Genomic DNA, 24218 nt, shown 5'->3' with positions numbered 1-24218 from the left:
TGTATCTAGATGTACCATCATCTTTTGTTGGTATGAACTGGAGCATTAAAGTATGGATAAAGCTCCAATTTATTCGAGTTTCCACATAAAGTGTCATCAGAGCGATCTATGATTTGGACAAAAATTGTATTTATCAGTATTTGGGCTGTTCATTAACACAAAAATATCAACATCAATCCGTCCTGGAATATAACACAAAAACAACTAACTGCAATAAATTTATCAGTCAAAATGTATGCAAATTGTTTGATTGATTATAATTTACGTGGGATAGTACAGATAAATTTGAATTGGGAAGGCACATTTCTGTGAAAAATGATCACCATACTCAGCTGTCCGAATGTGTAAAGGCATATGAATGCATAACACAAACTACAAAGAAATAACATGATAATAATACGTACAAGACCTCACGAATGCATAATCATACAAAAATATTTTATATAGTATCACAAGTGATTTTTATATTTACTTACGCCAATCATTAGTGTTCGTATTCCGTCGACTGCAGCAACAACTCCGATAATATTGTTGAAAAAACATATACTAATAGAAACAATGGATGTTATCACACTCCCTTTTGCTAGCTGATACAGGTTAGCATCATGGAAACTTATTTCATGCAGCGATGTTCTTAGAGTCGTTGTCATTATATGAATTTCTGACAACCAGAAGATCAGTGCTAATAACATTGTAAATTCTAATATCTGAAAGGAAAGGATTTAAAAATTAAAGTTGTCATTTAATAAAAACTAAGAAACTGTGGACAAAGCTTACTTTTGGATATCCCAGTTCTTCATCAAATAAACTTTATTATGACCTATAAACTTATTACCAGCATCTAGTGTTGCCTCAATAATGCTGCTGTTGAGTGGTAACTCCTTGAAACACATTTACAGCATATCGAAATTTACATTGTTTATGATTGGCATTTCTGAGATATATTATTTTGAATCAAATCCCACGAAATGGCAAAGTTACATTAAGCTTCTGTCAAAAAGCACTTGTTAGCGATGAGCAGTTGATGACAATTGTAGCATAAAGGTTATGGTAAGATAAACGTACGGACGAACACCATGATTACTTATTTCATCACGCTATGTGATGGTTTGAAAAAAAAACTCTTTAATTTGTTTTTACCTTCCCGGAAGTACCAGAGGGGAATATGTTTATCATCTACATGAAGTATTTTAACCACGTATTAATGAACTTAGCATGAATATATATCACTGACTTTCTCATATTGTTTATCATAATAACGAGACTACACGTTTGTGAAATGAAGACATGGAAACTTATGTAAAACAATAGGATAATTAAGGACATCAACAACAATGTGCACATTCTATTGTTTGTGTTCTACGCCTAAATTATAGTGACCTACCATTTCAAAACTCCTGACAGAGATATCAGCAATCTTTATTCTAGAATTAGAAAAATAAAATTAGATACATTAATATGAAAACATGCAGAAACATCATGGTATTTCTTAGCAAAAAGGTTCCTAATAAAAAAAATCTTTCAAACCTAGTATTTCTGGAAATCTGTAATAATCCTCGTTATGTACGGGCTCTGTAATTTTTCTTTTTGTTGTAAACCAATCCTAATACAATTCAGTTTTTCACTGTATATTTTTGTGACGAAAACAATTTATAAAAATGCAAAATTAGAAATAAATGTGATTTTACCTCTTAATTTTCCCGGACATTTGTACAATTTCTAAATTTCTCCTTTTAAATCCAGTTAGTAAAACAACAACGTATCCAAATAATACAGACTGTAAAATCTAAAAAAAAACAAAAACGTTATAGCAAATATCTGAATCAGAACTTCTGGAATGATTTGCGCGAGTTTATAATTTCATTTCTTTATTCAATATAACGCCTGTTTCAGAGATAACAAATGACAGTTTTACTTTAGGAGAAATACAAGGTTTTTTCTGTTGAATAAGTTACTATTTCACTGTGTTATAAATACGATAAAAAACAAATGACTTTTATTTGTCCTTTCTTTGCTTTGTTGAACTTTTATTTGAAAAACTAAAATATTTAGATATAAATCATTTTTCATTTATAACACACTCGTTGCAAATTAAATTTAACATATTATCTCACACTGGAATATTTGCTAGCATTTCTAAACATGATTTTCTTAGATGAACAACAAAAAAAACTTATATTTTGCTACGTAAAAATGACTCACATGTAAGATAGTTTCGATGATAAAAAATGTCAAAAATATAACTGAGGCCGTAAGTATAGGTTCCGTCAGCTTGTTGTTACATCTCTGCAAATACAAAATTCAAACACAATGCACATAAAAATGCATACTTCTTTTAAAATTCAAAAAGCGAAGACCGCTACCCAATGATAGCTTCTAAGCTCAATTTGGCTTTTTGGGGATGTTGTGCTCGTTTTGTTGTGTACTAGTAGATCTATATTGTTCCAGACTCTCTTTGTCCATTGATATCTTGACCACTTTGTTGTGTTTTATTTCCATTCAGTTTTATTGTAAATAACGGGAATGGTACAGCAGATCCATGTATAGGTTTTTACACATTTTTATTATTTGATTTTAGAATTTGTTAATAATGACTGTTCTGTGACGTTTATATACTAAAACGTTATATGAACTTATGATCACAAGAAAGTATCACTGCGTTTTCATTCAATATTATGGTTGTTCAGAATACGACATATATCATATCAAATTTGACATAATATTTTTTACAATAAGTCTGAAACCACAAAACGACTACCTAAGTTTCGCGTACTTTTGTTAATCACTTACCCATTCCGGAGATCCGAAGCAATTCTGAACCTAATAAAAAAACATGTTAAAAAAAACTTTATTAAAAAAGAATACTAACTATGCCATTTAACTAAATTATTTGAAACTGTGTATTATGGAAAAGAATTTTAAAAAATGATTATCTATGAGACAATTATAAATTACTTTAGCTTCATCTCGTTATGTTTACTAGAGCGATTATTTACAGAAGACTACGCATCAACATCTTTTTTTTTCTTCCGTCGTCTGCACGCGTAACTTAAGTTCTGATCAGTAAATATAGCACATTTTTTAAATATGCGTGTAGTAGGTTGTCCAACACCTTACATTGTATTACTTACTTTGTTGAATAAAGGTAGAACATTAGAGTATATTATAAAACATTTCTTACTTGCAAGATATCTATTATTAAAACAATAACTAAATTACTTACATATTTAATCAAATACCCCGAAAGACCAAGGAGTGACGCACAGCCTATAGAAAGTACTATTCCCGTTAGGAAACACTGTAAGTATATAATAAACGTTTTATTATTAACATGCATATTGCTATGTTTGTTTGTTTGTTTGTTTTTTTTTTTTTTTTTTTTTTTTGGGGGGGGGGGGGTGGTTGTTTGTTTGTTTGTTTGTTTTGTTTTGTTTTTGTTTTGTTTTCTTTTTATTTGGACGACTTTAATTGTTCTGTTACCTATTTCGAAACATATTTAATGAACCATTTTGTAAAATGTATGAGCTTCAAGTTCATTGGTTGTATGTTTCTTATAAATTTCCAGTATTCCTGTCACGGTCCTTTTTTCCGTTGTTGGATAGTTAGACCATTATTATTAAGTCAGTGTTTCTACATAGCCTTCTAAATAAAATGAAAAAAGGCGATCTGTATCGAGTTTAGTTATTGGTAGTTTGTAGTTCATATTAATTTGCTAATAGTAATCGAATGATTCCATAAGTGATCAGATTTTTTGCCCACTTTTTTGTATATTTATATCAGACCTCAGACCAATAAGTCGGTGAAATAAGATGCCACATGACATTGATTCTTGACATTCTGAATAATTCAGCGTTTCTGAGCAGGTTTACAAATGTAATCAGCGTAAACCGACCAAAAGTCGTTTATATCCAATTATCTAAACATCAATTGAAAAATGGCAAAACACATGTCTTTATTTTTCTCAGATGTTATTACTTACTACAAGTACGACTGTTGACTTTTCTTTAAATGTCATAACGATTGCCAACAACCGAAACAGAATGATGACAGGAACATAACCTATTGCAGTATAGGCCAATCCATTAGCCAGATGTCCTAAATTAATATCGTCTAATCTTTCATCGAACAGTGTTTGCATGGAGGTAGAGTTAATATATCTCGGGCTACCGAATACAAGCACTGTCCCAATCCAGAAGGCACACTGCACTAACTACAAATAATAAATATGACCATCCATGCCGCGACATCAGTTGCTATATCAATTTATGTAGAGAAAAACATTTTGAAGTCGAGACAGAAAATATTGTAGTGATTTTTTATATTCTGTCAAGAAGTTAAAATTGTTTTGTCTGCGATGACACAGTTGACTTGATGTAACATTTTCATTAGAAATTGTCAACATTACTATAGTAACACGGCAGTAGATTGAGAACTAAGAACAAATTAAAACGATATAGTTATCTATAAGGTAAACTCCTTGACATTATACTGTGAAAGTACTTTTATTTGTAGACTTAGGGAAGCCACACAATTTCGTAGATTCTTAAATTCGGGGTTTTGAAATTTTCCGTATACACGTCAATGAAAATCTCCTTTTCGTTGGGAACCAAATTTCGTGGTTAGGCCTACCCACAAAAACCACGAAAATTAGTTAGGCACGAACAATAGCACTTTTACAGCTGTTGTCATTTGTTTAATTATGCTTTTTTCGAGAAGTGATATTTTGAAGCGTTCAAAAGCTTATTTTCACCACTGAAACCTTAAAATTCGTATACATGTAATATGTCACATCAGTTAGGCATTTAAAACAACATACGATTTGGTTTTTTTTTATAAACTTTTACCCGAAAAAAATTACCGTTTTATGTCATTTGAATGTAGAAAACCATTTATGAATTTCAAAATTGCCATATTTTCAGCAATTACTATAATATTTTGATCCGACTTGTTGTATTTGTATCATACGTATTATATCGAAACCGACAAATGGATTTGTAAGCGTACTTTCTTTATTATTTGATTTATTAATTTTCTTACCAACCATCCCGCACTGAATATTGTCATGACGATAAGTGGTATCTTGAGTTTACTGTATTTGATAAAAACCTCGCTGCAAGAATAATTTGAAGACAACAATAATAATATGATAATAATTCTATAATCATGATCCATCAAGTAGATAATTTAACTCATTTGCTGATGCGCATGTGCTTATATAAAACGTACAAAGACAAGAACAATTTTAGGAACTATTTTCAGGGTTTTATTTATAGTTTGGGTATTATTGATGAAACATATTTGTTAGATATATGAATCTAAGTTTAAAGCCAATAGACTGTAATTCCACACATTTAAGGACGGGAAATTTTGATAAATTAAGCATACTCTGTTTTGTACTTGACCAACACGTTAAGTCTGGTAATAAGTGTGCTAGAGCATCGATTTTAGTAAAGAAAATGAAGAACTAACCGGCCATAGAAAAGCCAAATTATTATCTTTGAAAAGAAGCCATGGCGATCCTGTGGGTCTTCTTGTTGATCCACAAGGAATTTGTACATTCTGTCATTAATTATTACGCTGGTTATCTGAAAAGAAAAGAATCTTTGAAAACAAACATAAGATTTGCAACATATATATGATAGTCCACAAACTAATAAACGAAATAAAGATATGTTGTAACATTCGTATAATACAGTAAAAGATTTTATTATATGAATACACACTCGATTTGATTTCGGTGAAACATTAAAACATTAATGGTTTAGTTTGAGACATTTTTCAAATTCAATCAAATACACGTTTCTTTTACATGTACCTGTATAGCTAATTCTGCCATTAACATTCCTAAGCCAGTGCCTACGATTTCCTTCATTCTTGAACAGCTCTATAACAAAAAAAATACATTATGATGATAATGATCTTTTAATATTGATAGATATAGGAAAAGTATTATTTTTAAAACCGAGATATTTTCTTAAGAAATCCGATTGTTTGTATTAATGTCTAGATAAAAGACTTGCAACAGCAATACTAATGTTGAGGTTCTGACATCATATTCGAACTTTATTAGCTCTATATAGATATTGCAAACTAAAAACAAATTTTAATGTTATTGTCCGAAGCCAGTCACAAATAATCTCAGATATACAGGTTAATGGCAGTCTGTCGTCGAGAGACAAAAAACAAACTGATACGTTACTTTCTTTTCAGCGATGTCACAGTAACTGTAGAATGGAAAACGATAAAGTTGTCGATCAATGGTATTTTTTGTGATTTGTTGCCATGCCAATACTCGGTCTTGATTACAGCGCGCACAATTATAATGTTCAGGTGATAAACTTCCAATGGTAGTTGACTGAACAATAGTGAAAGAAAAACAACTTTTCGTCCAGGTGATTCGCTTCTTAAATAATCACATATTTTTTAGAGAAAACTCAAACCTTTTTTTCCAATTGTCCATTCAACTACCTGAAGCAGTCTATGAGCATAACTCATAAAACATATGAGCATAAAACTTAAATATACTATGTTTACCATTCTTCTTACTCTTATAACATATTTCATCAAGCTGTAATTTTCTTTCAGCTTAAAAAACTTTAAATTGTTAGGCAAGGTCTAATAACAGGCGTTGTTTTGTTAACCCTTTTGTTTCTTTTTGCATGATGTTTTGGTGAATCGATACTTTGTATTTACAAAAACGAAATATGTTTGTACTTTTACTTACATTATAGCCTGATATGTCTGTAAAACCACAGTTTTTCTCCTGCAATGATACATTGTGTTATGTTCTCATGGCAACGTTTTTTGCTATTTCAATAGGTACTTTAAATAGGCAACGTAATTTTATTTCATACTTGTTTCTTTGTTCAATTTTCACAATCAACTGCTTTTTTCATATTATATTATAGTACATTGTTCGAGTTATACATAACGGTTTTTACTCCAGTCCCTTACATAATAATGTAACCTATTTTTTCTGATTTGTTTCCACACAAAATGACTTTGTGACTGTCTGCTCTTATGTGTATGTTCTAAATGTCCATTGTCGAAATAAAATGCAAATTTGTCATAAAAAATATCGAATGTTTGAAAACTCGCAAGATCAAATCCCAGACTTGAGAAATGATTGATGCACCTAGAAATTGATACTAGCGAAACATTACCCTTTCAGTATTTACTCATACCTTGCTCATCAACATGGAACCAAGGATCACAAACACGGTGTTGATCAACAGTAACACCAAACTAACACCAAAACTCTACAACAGAAAGAGTTAGCACTGAGCATACACATTTGTTCATTGAAACGTATTGCGACTACCTTTTGAAATTCCTTAACATTTTACTTTATCTATGAAATGAAACCGGACAGCAATATTGGCATCAAGTTCAGTAAATTTACATCAAACAGATCTGTATCTGACTAGAACAAAAACAAAGTCTTCATTGTTGTCTTAACTGCAGTTGTTACTGCTGTGTTTTGTCTTTATTTTTTAATTTGTTCGGGTTTTTTTCTTTGGCTTTATTTTTCATGTCAGCAATCTTTTTCGTTTCTCTGAACTGTTATCATTTATCCATGACTTTATCACTTTTGTCAGATTTGTGTTTACAATATTATGCGTGAAAACGACAATAATTAATTTCTTACAATTTTCACCCAATTCCTTTTTTCAAATGACAGAATTCCAAGTCCAAAATATCGACCGACAATGTTGACGGGTACAAGAACCAACGATCCAATAGCCAGGAACTTATATAGGGTTTCCATGTCCATACCCCCAATGTAAACAACATCCAGACCTACAGTAATCCAGTCTCGATTCACGACATTTGACAACCCATACACTGCTATTAGTACAAAGAAAGTAATTTCCAACAGCTGAAATTTGATTAAAAAAATCATAATAGAGTATATTATATTGAAGGACAAACAAATTGAGAAATCTCTCTCTCTCTCTCTCTCTCTCTCTCTCTCTCTCTCTCTCTCTCTCTCGTGTGTGTGTTAGTAATTGTGTTTGTGTATGTGTGTGTCGCTTTTAGTGAATAGTTACTTTTCCTTTCGGCTAGCAACTCACAGCGTTCATTTATTACCGAACTGATAAATCTAACTGGAAGTCAAAAGGAATAGACTAAAACGAAAATCCGTATAACAAATGGCAGTATTAGGGAAAAAGCCATAACTGTTCACTGAAATAGTTCTGTATTTACTATCTAAAACTACCACCGTACAAATGTACATTTCGAAGATCTTTGCATTACATTTAAACTTTGCTTACCAAAAACAAGGTCGAAACAACTACATATACACCAGCGGCTATGTCAAAGTGTTTGCTTCTTGTAACAGTTTTTCTGTAGGCAAAATCAATACAAGTTTATTTATATGTCAAACTGAGAAACAAAAAGCCGTCAATAACTTTATAGACAACATCCTTTAAAACGCATAAAAACGTTTTGTCAGCCACCATTATTCAATATGTAGTTAAATATTAACAATATTCTCATATTATTATAATAGGCTGAAGTTCAATTCATAAATTATTACTACATGGATGTTTATGTTTCAATAGGGAATACTGTGTAACGAGATCTAAAACTACTTGGATAATAACAAGAGAGACATATACCATCAAATATGCCTTAGCATGACAATAACCTGAATAGGGTACGGAATGGTGAACATTGAAGAAGAAATTATAGACATGTTTAAAAGTACAATACATAAATGCAAATATCGATACGTGCTGACAAGTAATATCAAACCCATACACACACAAAATGCAGAAATGTGTTCGTTATGAGCACAAATAGTGAGGCAAATGAAAATAAAATGTGCTCCAAAGACAAGAATAGTTTACAGTGTGTGAAAATCAAAATCCAGTGGTCCTTTTCACAAAAAAAAATCGTAAAAGTAAAATTAGCCGTAAGTTATGTCGTCATAATAAATAAAAGTATTGTGACGTCATAACTTTCGACTAATTTTAATCTTACGAATTTTTGTGAAAAGGGCCACTGGGCCGTAAATTACCTGGTTTTTGCATCATTCAAGGCTTAAAAAGCAAAAGTATAAGGTTTAAACAGTCAGATTTTATATTTAAGAATTGGCTATGATAAAAATTGTGTCTATTGAAAAATAACAAATTTTCTATGTGCATATTGTTTATTGCGCGAACAATATGCACATGGAAAATTTATGTTATTTTTCAATAGCCAAAATTTTTATCATAGCCAATTCTTATAAATTAATTTTAAAACATATTTTTATCTTTAAACATGAGTAAAGTAGTTCTGAATTAAACTGAATAAGGGCGAGTCAATATTTTTTTATCCATTGAGATATAACAAAATTATTTTTACCAACCAGATTACAGTATTTATCTCATATTAATTTATATCAAAATAATAAAATTAAAATTAGAAATAAATGTAATTCCAACAATCTTATGTTAAGATGAAACACCCAAAAATGCTAATCAAATACTTAAGTATGTGTTTATGTGTCTTTTGGGTGTTTTGTTTGGTGTGTTTTATTTTATTTTATTTTTTGTATCCGTAATAACTATACTAATTTTTTAAAAGTATTTTACCATTTTCAAATATCCATTGAATGCTTTCTTAACTTAAATGTACCAAAGGTTTTCAATTCACAAAGTAATTATCCCAGAACCAACCGTCAATTTACAGTAGACTAGTGCTTATAATACTACTTTCATTAAGTAAGATTGGTATATTAACGAGTTCACTTTGTAGGCTCTAAAATATCTTTTAAATTTAACATAAGTTAAGCTTTTTGATGAATCTAAGTTTTTTATACTGGCTAAATCACAATGGTAACTCCTCTAATTAAGAACACTTATATACAAATCGTAAAGTAAGGATTTGAAGTGTTATGTCCATAAACAATTGTTAAGGATTCAAGCATAAATCTAAACCCACATGTAGCCTACATATACTACTTTTTTAATATAAATATTTTGAAGAAGTATGTACCTCTGTCTAAAAGCTGCATTATAAAATGCTGCCAACATTCCTTTTGCTTCTTCCTGTTGAACATCTCCAGTTGAACTAATATAAATATGGCTTCTGTCGTTTATTACAAGAGAAAATACCTGCATTCAGAACATAAAGTGCATTCAAAATATAAATGTAAAAAATATAGACATACTTTGATGAACATTGTGGAGTGGTGTTAAGTGTAGTTCTGCCTGAAAACAAGGCAGACAATTATGATCAGTGATTCATGCATTTCTTAATCCCAAATATTGTTTGATTTGAAATTCTTCAGTAGGCCTCAAAGAAATTGTAAATAAAATTGCAAATGAATGTTCCCCATTGGAGATATTATCACCTAAAATTTGTTATGCTATACTACAGAAAAATAGGAACAAATTTCCGACCAAAATTTTTACACTATAACCAGTCATAAAATATTTCAGAATATAGCAGATATTCAAGGAAATAAACATAAGAGAGTTGTTTTTAGAATCTAACAAATGCATTTGAACAGTTTCATTGATGACCTTGAGATTTATTAATCACCCTCTGTCTGGTTTTTAGGCAAACCCATACTAAACTAAGTCATACACATAAAATTCGTAGTTATGTTGGATGAATAAATTTATTTCTTGTTTTGATGCTCGCGGTTGTGGATGAAGATAATGTTTTATCAGAAGGAAATTATCTTCATGCGTACTAGCTTATGCACTTATTGCTTACTGCAAAAATCAAATTAAAAGAGCACTCATTAAAAATCATAATAATCTACGTTGAAATAATTAACCATGATCGCAAAGTTAAGTAATACACCCCATAAGAATCATGCAAAATGAGATTCATGGTTGCATGGAAAGGCTACATATACTTATTTTGATATTTTGTTAAAAATGTTATAGTTAAAAGAAATTAACATGTGGCTTTTCATATAACCCTTGTTCTAAGGAGATAACATTATAAAGGGTGTACTGTTGATTAAAAATTAAGAGAGATAATTCTGCAAATGACACTGAAGTACAATAGAAACTGTAGGATTTTCAGTGTGTATTATCTCTCAAGGGCAGACAGATTTAAAAGAATAATTATTCATAGTATAGACCTATAAAGCAATTTAATAACAAACAAAAATTTGTATAGCTTATTTGGGGAGTATCACGTATTAAAGAATTTACATGATTCTTACAAAGACTATTACTTAAATAAAAAGCAGGGCAGCATTTATTCTTCTCTGATTGAATTGCTAACGTACCGTATGAACTTGTACAGATCACCTGCGTTGTGTTCTGATTTTCATTCCAATTTACTAAAGAAGTCAAATATAGTGAAAGTCTAATATTTAGTTCATTATAGCTTCAATCATTTAGTTATTGTCAAATTCTAGTATCATGTATGTTTACCTGCATAAAAAATTCTATAATTAGAATAGCGATACCTATTCCAACTGTTGCTTTCATGCGTGGACAACTCTAAAACAAAACAATGAAATAACTAAGACGTTAGTGTATACTTTGGTACATAGTGAAAGTAGGAAAAAAACTGTGTATAATGGCATTACGTGATGAAGAATTTGTGAAATTCTTATCGAATTCTTATCATCGATTTAAGAGGAGTTGCAGATAGTCGACCATTGACAAAGTTCATATTTTACATTTGAGAACATCGCAAGTCATACAGATGGGTAAAATAGATAGACAATGGCATCATATAATAAAGAATGGACGGGGCAGCTTGCTCAATGTATACATATATTCATATCGCTTTCCACGGTCCTGTTAGAGAAAATGAAAAACAATTCAGAACCAGGAAATAAAGCTGGGAAGAAACAAATGCATTTTGCTAAAATGTACGAATTAAAAAAGATTGAATTCTTATTTCAAATATACACGTAAGTCACTATCAATATAATTTTCTTGTCAAGTAAATTCCGTTTTTAAGTGTTTGTCTGTTCTGGAGGCTTTTCGTACCGTTACCAAAGCTAATGACAGAACAGAAGTAACTGAATTTCAAATAGGCAGAAACTATTGGTAAAGTAATAAGATCATTTTAAAAAGAACACTTATAATATTACCGCTTCATGATTTGAGGAGAGAGTATAGCTACATTTCGGTTCCTACAAAATAAAAAAAATATATATGTTACATTGTGTTGTTTGAAAGTGAACATCACAGAAAATAACAAAATAACAGAAATCAGCAAATAACATTTTCAGGAAGTCGATCTGTATTTTATGTTAGACGGGAGATGGTTTATTGATATGGATAGGTCCGATTTTGTTCCTTTTCTAGCAATGCGTCAGTGTAAAGTCCCTTTGGTTCGACCTTATTTGTTTTTTTCGTTTCAAATGTATAAGTCACTTGTTATGAGCTTCATTAAGAAATGTAAAAGCTACCAGAAAACGTTATAATTTGTGCAATAGGCTAGCTTGCATAAATAAATACAAATGTATACAAACCTGATACAGTAATACAGACCCAAGGACCAGACAAACAGTAATGATGATTAAGGAAACTCCCAATAATACAGAACTCTACAAAATTAAAAAAAAAAACAACGTTAATACTGTATTATGATTTTATGAAGACATGGAGACTTATTTTATATTTTATAGCCTTTGTCTTCCACTTTGTGAAGAAACTAGTATTCCACAATTTTACCGTGCACAAAATTCTTGTAATTTCATAAAGTCTAGGTTATTCATTTACTTCCTGTAAACCCCAGGTATATGCTCTTGTTGTTTGTCTCCATTGCATAGAACGGTTTGACTTCAATCGGACGAGTTTTAAGTAGATACTTTTCAATGATCAGAATCAATACTTATAACAAAAAACTGCACGTTTTATAATTCTTCCCTTTACACTTATTGCATAACTCTTTACGACAATTCCATTGAGTAAGTAAATTTTGACTCAAGAATGTTGTTGTCACATATAGTATTTACTTACAACATAAAGAACATGTTTCCACTTCTTTGAGACAGCTATGATGCCAATAAATCTGTTTATAATAATAAGAGGTACTAAAGCTACACTGCATATAGCCAAAAACTGGTACAAGACTTCCATATCCATTGATGTTACAAATATATTATCAAGGCCTGTTTCAATCCAATCTCTGTTAATAACTGATGTCAGACCATACAATATGGCGAGCACAAAAAACGTTATTTCTATCATCTGAAGAAAAACATACAAATGAATTACACATTTTATACTCATTAAACACGCATAATTGGTATTAGATCAACAAAAAGTATGAATTAAATACATTGTTTGTCAAAATTTTGATTCTGTCATTTAAAGTCACATTTCGAAATAAAGTCAATTTCCCCGGAAGTATCTAACAAGATCTAAGAACAGCCTACAATAGTGGATGAATGCAATAACTCCTCTCTGAACAATGGGACATATACAATGAAAGCGATTCATGAATACTACGTATCCACATCAAAACCTATTTTAGGTACAAGTATTTCAAATGGACCAACTTGATCTCACTATAAGATTAGCGGGTTTCGATTACAAATATATTCATTGTCTGTAAACTATCCATACGGTAAAATATATCAATACAATTTCAAACATCTCGTAATTTTTAAAACTTGTGACCCGACCTGTCCTTTTAAAAATATTGTTAAACAACCTACATGTAAAAATAAGCATGTACACAAAATAAATGATTAACGTACGTTTTCTATCAAACTGGCGACGAAGCTGATCGAATTCAACCAAATATACATCTATTTATGTCGACAATGGTGACTTAAGGCATTCTGAATTTTAACTGTTCAGATGCCACAATATATTTACGTTAACTTGATATAAAACGAATGAATTGTTTTATAACAAACATAGATCTTACGAAGAGGAAAACTGCTACAGCTACGTGGATCCCAATGGCAATTTCAAGCTTCTCGGCCCCTTGAAATCTGTCTCTGCAAAATAGTATCATAATTAGAGTTTTTATTCGTGCAATTTGTTTATAGATTGAATAGTAGCAATAAATGATATAAATTCATGACGTCTTGCTGATAGTTGTAGCTTTACTTTTTGCTTTTAACAAAGTTGCATTCATTCGGTATTTGCTGGGTAAAACGTCGCATACTTTTATGCTCATCTTTCAAAATGTGCGAATTCGAAATTAAGTAGTTGCGTTGATTCTACTGAACTAATACAAAATACAAATTTTAAAAACGTTTGTAATATAATGTCTCATGATGACTTTGTTAATTCTTTGTAAGTCTATGTTAAATTACATTCACGTACGTTGTGATGAAACTCTTATATATATATTTTTTAAATCAAATGCATAAGAGATTGATTGATCGATAAAATATTGTTTAATGCCAATGGCATGCATATATTTTACGAACTACAAGACGAAAATGATTGACCGATCGAGCAGACCTTTTTGCGTACTCGTTTGACACACTGAGATGGATCCAAATTGAACTAGTTCACAGAAGCAATAACACGCAGGTAGGCAAAACACCCAGTCGGACACATTATTTTGACTCTGAGCAAACAGGTTTTCACGTCATCTCCTTCCGTGACACGAACTCAATGGAAAATCGAACCCATGACACTCGCATGCTGGCCGAGCAGGCCACCCTATAACCATCGAGACGGTTTGAATTAGAAACCTACCTTCGTCTAAATGTCTTATCATAAATCGTAATGAATAGTCCCCTTTTATGCTCTCTTTCATTAGCAAGGCCTTCTGTTTCCTCATTGTTTGCCTTTAAATACTTGTAGCATCTATCATTAACAATTAATGACGTGATCTAAATAAAAGAGGAAAACTACAATTCATTGGTACAGGGCCTCTACTTTCCATTCACAGTCATATAAAGATCTTGCTTCTTGAAGGGTAAAGACTTATCTTATCAATGATAACCTTTTACGCGTAAATATGATAACGCTTGATTTTTTGCTGTGCTGAAATAACTTTGGCAATAACACAAAATAGAAAATTAATATGACAATGGATCATATTGATATACTAGGTAGTAGCAAACTTGGTTGTTGGCTTTGAATGCTTTCTTTAATTACTTTTGTTGCTTTGTACGTACTATTTAATAATTTTATGTATTCTGTTGTGTGTGTCTGTTTTTCCTGTCTGGTCTTTGTTCCTGGATTACATTCGTTTGATTTCCACTGGAATCTTGGTTCCCTTGATTACTTTTCAACTGTAAAAATACCGGATCAAACTTAAATCGAGAACAAAACTTACTGACCCTATCTTTAAAAATGCCGACCATGTAAATTTAGTCATTAATTTATTTTATATATTACAACGCATTTGCATATGTTCCAATAATGATAGCGACGACAGGTTCGTTCCACTTGAACCACAAAATCGTGTTACATTGTTGGTCTCAGTCAATGAACAAGACAAAAGTAGGATAAGAGTAAGGTGGTTTGAACCAGTTAATGGATAACAAGACAAAATAGTATATATTCTTCAATTGTTTTTATGTCCATTAGAAGGCATTATCAGTTTCTATTTTTATTGAAATTGCAACCTGTATCAATATCTCTAGAATAAGCATTGCAATGGCTGTTCCCACAATGGTTTTCTTTCTCGTTGGGCACCTTTCCTGTGCTCCATACTAAAATCAAATAATAAAAGTTTTACCAAGTTCAGATACGACTCGTTTCAATTAAATATGAATCATATTACATAAAACTGCTAATTTCCCGAAAATAGTCGATCCTTTACATAAACCAGGAATGTGTATTTTTTCTGTCTTTGTTTCGTTTTTTAAATTTCACTTTTGGTAATATATATATATTTGTGTTATGTTTCTTTTACATACAAACATATGATAAAAATATACGAATATTTACCGGTAGCTCAATGTCACAACCAGCAAGCTGAAACACACAAAATATCTGCTAGCTATTTTTGTATTACCGATTTTAAATGAATAGCAAAAACAGGTTGAAAAATACATAAAAAGTTTCTTAATTTCCTTTTACAAATTACGATATATGCATGTACATATGATTATTGCTGAAATAAATATACTTTTTTTGTCAATCAAAGATAGAAATTAATTTTACTTTATTAACGTGATTGCTTTACAAATTGTATAATAAGCCTTTTCATTTGTACTTACGGATTCCATAACAATGCTTGTTAAACCAAGACAAGCGAGGGTGAAAATTATAGTGAAACCTGTCAGAATGCTATTCTGTGAATAGAATAAATTATAACTTTATATCTAATCAGTTTCGTATTTTCTATGACAAGATTATGATAGATGTATCTTATCTGTTTGTTCGTTTAATTTCTTGTTTGGTCCATATTATGATTGTATTTTTTATCTCTATATCAGTTGTTTGTTTCTGATAGATATTTTCGCGCAGAATTATCATTTTTTTCATGTAATGTACAACTGAACTTATCCATTTTATGCGTAACTTGCCTGTTGTTTCCAGAAAAGACAAGGATGCTTACGCTACAGGTGCACTGGTTTGTGCCGCAGCTTAAGAGGAGTCGTGGTTACTAATACACTTCTTTCTTGGTGCGTATTTCTTGTAGCAATACTGATTCCCATGATTCATCTTTCAGAAAAAGACGAGAATCTGAACTTTTCGTTTTGAAAATTATTTTGTTGTAGGTCAAATAATTCAAGATAAAGACAAATACATGCATTCTTACCACATACACGACTATTCGCAATTTTTTAATAATAGCTATTCCTCCTATAATCCTATTGACACATATGATTGGAATGAGTGCTAAAAATGCAGTCCTCAGAAAGTTAAACAGGACTCCGACATTGATCGTTCCTCGCCAAATATCATGTAGCCCTGATGTTATCCATGTTCTGTCTAACAACCACGTGTAAGCATAGAAACAGTCCAAAACGATGAAAGTTACCTCTATCAGCTGAAAAAGATGATAAAGGAATAAACTAAGGCCTCAACGTTTGAACTGAAGACAATATACGAAATCACAGTCCTGCCTTCAACAAGGAGATACCACTAAAAGATTTAATGGATCATAATTAAAGAACAAACCCCATTGCGACATAGGCAATTTGCAATCCATAATTGCAAATTGTTTGCATATACCTAAATGCATAATTTATTCGAACAATCAGAAATAATGCATTATTATTATTAAGCATTATAACGTTTCAAAGTCAAATTATTCAGACAAGGAAAACTTTTATACGATTGTAAAGAAGTATAATATGTTGACACCATGTACTGATTGGATGCTTTTTAAGTCACATACAAGCTTTAACTCACTCGTTGAAAATCAGCGGTACTGATATATTCTAAATATGTTTTAAACATGATACAGTTAAACCTGTCTGAAACGACCCTCTTGTTGACCGTAAGATTTGATCGGTTAAGACAGGTCTTCGAATTACTCTGGTTCAAAAAACACTTCAATTGACACAGTCATGAAAAAGTATGTCTAATGTAGACAGGGTTCGTTTTCTATGGGTTTTGTTTAGACAGGTTTTACTGTACTTTGAAAATGTTATAAAATATTTACTGTAGTTTTTTTTCTTTATTATGTTAACATGTAAATATTATGAACTATTGTGGATATGTGTTTAATAATTACCATTATCACGCAACAGGTAACAGCGTATGCTGATATGGTCTTTCTAAGCTTAGGGTTTCCATCAAACACCTCCCTGAAACGAATTATTGTAATATTGAAAACATGCAGAAATTGATAACTAACCAACAAATTTCGACATGATATATTCATTTGAATATTTTGAAAACAGATGTTCCTCTACTAATCATTTATCTTGTGTGCAAACTACTTTAAGACACTCCATATCCATTCGGGTATCACACAGGATGGTAAATGGAAGTAGAAAACTAAAATGTAGGTGGCTAATCGCTACATCCGGTTATTGTACTTGTTACCTACCTGTTGACAAACAGGAAGTTGTGAAGTGTTATGATTAGTCCTGGTTGTCGACTAGTGCTATCATCAGATGACTCATTGGGGAAACATCTGTGTCCTCTGTCATTGAGAACTATGGCTAATAACTATTCATGAAACAAGACTAATAGTACATATATATGTATATATATATATGTAACTGAACAATTTGATTTTAGTGTTTTAGTTTATCAAACTAAATGATTTAAAATGAATAATAATATATTCTTTGGATATTTGTTTGTTTTGTTTTTGTACCTTAAGGAGGTAGACCTAAGGTAAGGGACACAACTCTTTAAAATCATTGGAACGTTTGTATTCAGGCTCTTTATATCAATCTCATGTAAGCATCAAAGTAACTTGGATTGATTTCATTCTGTTTCAAATGAAAGCTTGAAAGGCTTAGGTAAATTGAATATGATACAAACATATCACTGATTGCAAGAGTTATGCCTCTTACCCCGACTCTACCTCCTAAATTGCACGCACTATAATAAGAACAAATGTTGTTTTGTTCTTATTCTTTGTGATTTTTACAGAAATTTTTTCTCCAACATTTGAAAACCCGCAGAACTTGACATGTAAATGATTTGATTCATTTGCAGTGTGATGGGTGCTCTGATGGAGCAGCGCATGCTTTTCTTACCAAAGAAACACATGCCCGGGCAGTTAGTATAGTTCAAATATTTAATACAGCGTTTTGCAACTGAAACTATAATACAAATAAAAACAACATAAAACGAAATATATCATGACAAGAAAGCATGTTACCTGCGAAACAAACTCGAACACAAACATTCCAATCGCAACACCAGACGTCGCTTCAAGTTCTGGAGAACAGCCCTAAAATACTGGCTACATGTATTTATGCAGGTACATTTTTTCTAAATTCAATTTGACAAATAATTAAAACAAATTATATTTTTTTTAAAATGCAAAGATATATAGAATGCTTCAATCATTTGTTTTTTTGTTTTTTTGTTTTTGTTTTTTTTTTGTTTGTTTGTTTGTTTTTTTTTTTTTTTTGCAAATTACACCTATCATAGGCACATTGTATAGCGAATGAGTATGAAAAATATGTCAACGATACAATGACCAAGGAATAAGTAAATTTTACATGTGATAGTGCCTTATCTGGCTTTTAATCAACAACGTTCACGTGTGCTTCTAAACATAAAATTATATCTTGAACCGAACACAAAAGAAATATGAGAAACAAATATTAATTTAAAAAAAAACCGATATGACTTGATGGAGTAGGTATAGCCGGTTATTCCGAAATACTATGGTTTCTAGTATTTGTATTCTTTGTAGTTCGGTCTTCGTCTGCTGTTTTTTTTATATTTGTCAAGTCCGTTTAACCTTTGTCATCTTATCCTTCTATACTCGATTGATAAATGTATGTTGTAGGCATTACCTAATGCAAAAATCAGGATATGAAACTTTTTTTTTGCATTTCTAATATTGTACGGTTATATCTAAAACCAGGCAGTGGTGAGTCATCATATCTCATGATTTTAATTGATATTGTTCAATACTGTAACAAATACATTGGTTACGTCCTAAAACGACTCTTCTTATATTCATTTCCTCGGAAAATCATGAAACATGTTTTGACTGGTAATAGTAGAAAAATTCTGGCGAGTCAATTTGAAAGTACTTTTCTGTAGTAGAATGTTACCAAATTTTAAGTGTTTACATCTCTAGACTCTCATTTTACTCTTATTAATGAACTCAATTTCTATGAGACCTACCGAAGGATTTCAAATAAAAAATATTTTGGATTAAGAAATGCGTGCCTCAATATTCATAAACTTCTGCCTGGTTTTAAGGCAGAAATGTAGTTTAAAATCTCAAACTGAAGCATGGGAGCGATTATGCGGTTATGGTAAGATATATTCGACTTCGTTCGTTTTATAAGGTGGCCTCACAAATATAATGACTATTAAAGATAACTCATCATTGGTATATACTTACAATTTCAGTCCCAGAGTCATAATACTTGCAAGGATATTCCTGATAATTCAACCGAAAGTAACAGTTTTAGACAATACTAAAAACTCGAATGACAGAAAACAAATACTGAGTAACGAGAGAAACTTTACTGGTATTTCAATGTTAAAATCGCAAATAAAAAAGAAATGTAAATAAATAACCGAGTCCGCCGTCATAGTAGACATATTGAAAATTATGATGAAGAAACACATTGGAACTCAAGTCAAAACAATTAAAATTGGTTAGCTGTTTTTTTTTTTTTTTTTTTTTTTTTTTTTTGGGGGGGGGGGTTGTTAGGTTTTTTGTTTTTTGTTTGTTTTTTTTTCAATCACTGAACCTTGAATTAACCGAAAACCTGCCTAAATCAGATTATTTTTGAAGTCCCATGGTGTCATTTTAAATATATTTTGAACCCGGATAAATCGTACACCTGTCCAAATCGACTAAATTCTAAAGTCCGAAAAAGGTTCGGTTTACAGAGGTTATACTGTATTTGTACGCTGATATACATTTTAATTATAAGAGCACTTACACGATGTCTGAGGACGGAAGTCATTATCATATAAGTTGAAGATAGTATTATTGACAGGACTGTCAGACCTGTGGACTAAAATATAAAATAAATTATGAATTAATAGTGTCCGTATTCCGTCTATAAACTTTGTGTTGTTCATCGAAAATACGAAAACTGCTTTTTTAAATATGTTATTGTTCAAAGCCGCTACATAATCGCGCTCTATCATTGAAAGTGGAGTCAAATATTCAAATGAGCACATATGAAATGATTCAGTGATGGACCTCTGATGAAAATTACAAAAAGGACAGAAGGCAAGATTCGTTAATCGAAAAGACAAAGAGGAATGAAGACATACAATTTAAAATGTGTTGTCAACAAGTGTAAGTGTCAATAAACGAAACAGATATATCTCTATTTTATGATTATTCGTATTCCTTGTTGTATTTAAACAGTGACATTTCTTACATAGCCTAATTTGTCTAAAATTAATTTCAAAAATAGCAACCCCGACTGTTTGTAACAATACCTACCACGTACATTAAACCGTTCTTTTTCTTGAGCATTGCAGCTAGACCTATAAATCTGTTGACGATAAAAAGGGGAACCAACACAAGTCCGCTTATTGCTAAAAATTTAAATAAATCACCAATGTCGTCGATATAGGCTCTGCTGACATGGTAAGAAACACCAAATATAGCTACTAGAACAATGAAGGATAGTTCAAATAACTGAAATAAAAAAAGAGCGACTATGAGTACGCCTTCATGATTTCGTTCCACATAAAACTAATTTTAATTTTTACATACAAGTTAAGTTGTATAATTATTTTTGCTGATTTCATTAAATCAAAACACCTGAAGTAACACTCCAGCTAAGAATCATGCAAAATGTGATTCATGGGTAAAAAGCCTACATATTTTTATATTTTATATTTCGTTCGAATTGCCATAAAAAACAGAAACTAACATTCAGTTTTTCATATAGCCCGTGTTCTTAGGAGATAAAAATTATATATAATGCACAGTAGATATCAAAATTAAGGGAGATAACTCTGTTAATGACACTCAAAAACAATTGAAACTATTGGATTTTCAATGCTGATTATCTCCTAAGAGCAGACAGATTTGAATGAATAATTACATATTTTATAGTATAGACCCATAAAATAACTTAATTACAAAAATAAAAATATGTAGCCTTTTTGGGGTGTATCACACTTTTCAGATTTTGCATGATTCTTACGAAGACAGCTGTTTAATATGTTTTATCAATATTTGTAAGGAATGGCACCACAATATGAAAAGGCACATTTCATATCATGATGACAGCCATAAATATATTTTAAAATATTTTTACTACATAATTATGTGTTTTTATCCATTGAACTGGCAGAGATCTGAGATTTTTAATTTCTTTAAAAAATTAAATACTGCAGATTTTAATTAAAGTTACATAAATGTGATAAATGTAATTATAATTCGTCTGGAGAGACATCCTTTTGTGTATTCATATTTTTATTATTGCATATATCCGCATAAGATGAACGTCTACGATATTCCCTGTCGTACGGTTAAATTTTGATTTAAAGAGACAAATATACAAAGTTAATGATTTAAAACAGAAAACATTCCATAATATATCGGGATTGTCCTCAGCGCGAAGGCCACGGGATCATAGATAGCTTAAAGACAACATTTGTTTCTTTTTTCAGACGAACATTTTTGATATTCTGTATGGGCGATGACACAATTTTAGGTCTAGTTTTCCTTTTTATCCATATTATCAACGTATGTATTTTTTCTCAGGTCATCAAAGTAAAAACATATTGGAAAATATAAGCCATATATAACCCCGTACACTTACCAACATAATCACTGTCATCAAAATATAGAAGAAGTTTACCAGAAACCTGCAATGAAAAGTAGTATATACCGGTACCTTGCATGTTTGCTTCACATCTATCCCACTGGTGAGTGGTGAAGGAGATTTCGAATTCGAATATTGAAATAACTATCAGTAGAAAATATCAGATTCAATAACAAAGAATTTAACATGGTATATATCAGGAGAATGTTGATTTTACACTTGATACATCTGGCAATTTGCTCGTAGCTATCTTGTTGACCTCAATACTATGTAACCGTAATTCAGAATATCGTCTTATTTCGATGCTATTCATAAAGTGAATAAAAATATATGCAAAAAAGTGTCAGCAAATCATCAAAAACATAAAAATATTAACTTCATCGAACAAACTATGTTTACCTTCTGGTTCAAATATTAAACTACCAAATATTTTAATCATTAATATCAACAGCTTGAGTTAATAGTTCTGAAGGAAAATCTAAGTAACTAGGCGTCGAATTTACAAAAAGTCGTAAGAGTAAAGTTGGGTTAATCGTAAGTAATGACGTCATAACAGAAAATAACATTGTGGCGTCATAATTTACGATCAATTTCACACTTACGACTTTTTGTGAATTCGACGCCAGGATTCGAACGGTAAGCAAAGAAATACAATTCAAGGATAACAACTAAACAAGGAAAATACACGATCAACAAAAAAGAACATGAAATAACCAAAATAACCAGATAACATGCACAAAGATATAATGACAAATTGACAAGCGGAACTCAACTAAAAACTGACTTTGAACTGTATATATGTTTGTGCTGTGCTCTTTGAATAGGGAAATGCTTTTTCACCTTTGGTTCAAAGTAATGGATTTACGTCTTGCAGACTGTTATCTGCAAATATAGTTTAGGAATTGTGTAATCACTTACCAACGAGGATTCTTTCTGTACATTGATATATACCATGGTATTAAGTGAAACTTTGTATTTTCTACACTTTGTTGTTCTTGGGTAATCTGGCTTTCCTTGAATTCTTTACTTGTGAAAATCATTGTTAAGATCTATAACATTAAAACATTGTGCATTATTTTGTGGAATTGTACGATTTTCGAAATGTGTGTTGAAAACAACTCAAAAATGTAAAAAAAAAAACATGTGTTGAGGGATAACGAATTAATTATCTTAATTATATGTTTCCCATCAAACTAAATGTACGAAAAGGATATCAATTCTGTAAGATGTTTTCGAAATGTTACATATACCCGTATTTTTAAATCCACAAACCAGAAGTAAATATCGGTCATTCACATCTATTTTTTTTTCTTTATGTGTGTGTGTGTGCAACGTCTCAGAATGTGACGACTCTATTCGCTACACTGCTCCATGGGATCAAATTGATACAGAGAAGATAACGTAAACTTTTAGAAGGGTCTGAAAACTTCCCAACGATGTTAGAATTGTCAAATTTGCGAAGCAAAATTTTGGTCGTTCCTTCCGTGGGACTCGAACTTGTTCCGCTGTGACATCTATTGGAAAGTTTTCAGACCCTTCTATAAGTTTACGTTATCTTCCCTGTATCAATTTGGGCCCGCGGTCAGGTTTTCCGTATTATAGCCTGACAACCCCAGTATGTAACACGCCAGGGTTACCCCCATTCCACCACCTGGGGCACACAACCCAATTGCTCTGTGAGGAGAGCGCTATAGCCCCAGCCTAGGGTTCTGAGCACAATTTAGTCGCCTTTTACGACAAGCTTAGCGCTGCTGCATGTCTATTTTTTGACACCCGAACCTACACGGGTCCCTATTTGTTAGAGTTCTAGCGCAATACAAAAAGAGTCTGCGTAGTTTCGGTAAGCTCTGGCATAACGTATGAGTTGTGATATGAACACTCCATACGCAGGTGCTGAAGGGATATTGCCACAGATGAAAGAAAAGTTGACAAT

The 24218-nt window shown here is 31.4% G+C and overlaps 1 protein-coding gene across 2 annotated transcripts in view; it reads right to left on the bottom strand.

Annotated features, from left to right (window-relative positions):
• LOC148610295 (uncharacterized) overlaps positions 1-24218 on the bottom strand; it is a 48167-nt gene that overhangs the window by 2822 nt on the left and 21127 nt on the right. For both annotated transcript variants that reach the window (XM_088542637.1, XM_088542638.1), the window contains 33 exons: positions 23204-23334; positions 22283-22328; positions 20950-21147; positions 20435-20509; positions 19885-19923; positions 18679-18750; positions 17893-18014; positions 17575-17647; positions 16654-16884; positions 16109-16183; positions 15837-15863; positions 15512-15598; positions 14634-14770; positions 13849-13921; positions 12933-13163; positions 12443-12517; positions 12059-12100; positions 11388-11456; positions 9988-10106; positions 8277-8349; positions 7649-7879; positions 7185-7259; positions 6725-6763; positions 5816-5884; positions 5470-5585; positions 5038-5110; positions 3980-4210; positions 3224-3298; positions 2791-2820; positions 2203-2286; positions 1689-1786; positions 1385-1424; positions 477-707 (listed from right to left, as the gene is read on the bottom strand). In XM_088542637.1, coding sequence (XP_088398763.1) covers positions 477-707; positions 1385-1424; positions 1689-1786; positions 2203-2286; positions 2791-2820; positions 3224-3298; positions 3980-4210; positions 5038-5110; positions 5470-5585; positions 5816-5884; positions 6725-6763; positions 7185-7259; positions 7649-7879; positions 8277-8349; positions 9988-10106; positions 11388-11456; positions 12059-12100; positions 12443-12517; positions 12933-13163; positions 13849-13921; positions 14634-14770; positions 15512-15598; positions 15837-15863; positions 16109-16183; positions 16654-16884; positions 17575-17647; positions 17893-18014; positions 18679-18750; positions 19885-19923; positions 20435-20509; positions 20950-21147; positions 22283-22328; positions 23204-23334 — 3387 coding nt within the window. The remainder of the gene's footprint in view (positions 1-476; positions 708-1384; positions 1425-1688; positions 1787-2202; positions 2287-2790; positions 2821-3223; positions 3299-3979; positions 4211-5037; positions 5111-5469; positions 5586-5815; positions 5885-6724; positions 6764-7184; positions 7260-7648; positions 7880-8276; positions 8350-9987; positions 10107-11387; positions 11457-12058; positions 12101-12442; positions 12518-12932; positions 13164-13848; positions 13922-14633; positions 14771-15511; positions 15599-15836; positions 15864-16108; positions 16184-16653; positions 16885-17574; positions 17648-17892; positions 18015-18678; positions 18751-19884; positions 19924-20434; positions 20510-20949; positions 21148-22282; positions 22329-23203; positions 23335-24218) is intronic.

This window comes from Perna viridis, chromosome 8 (assembly GCF_037379345.1).
Source record: "Perna viridis isolate PV_CMFRI_1.1 ecotype Kerala chromosome 8, ASM3737934v1, whole genome shotgun sequence".
Lineage (NCBI taxonomy): Eukaryota > Metazoa > Mollusca > Bivalvia > Mytilida > Mytilidae > Perna > Perna viridis.
This window is presented reverse-complemented; position numbering and strand designations above follow the sequence as displayed.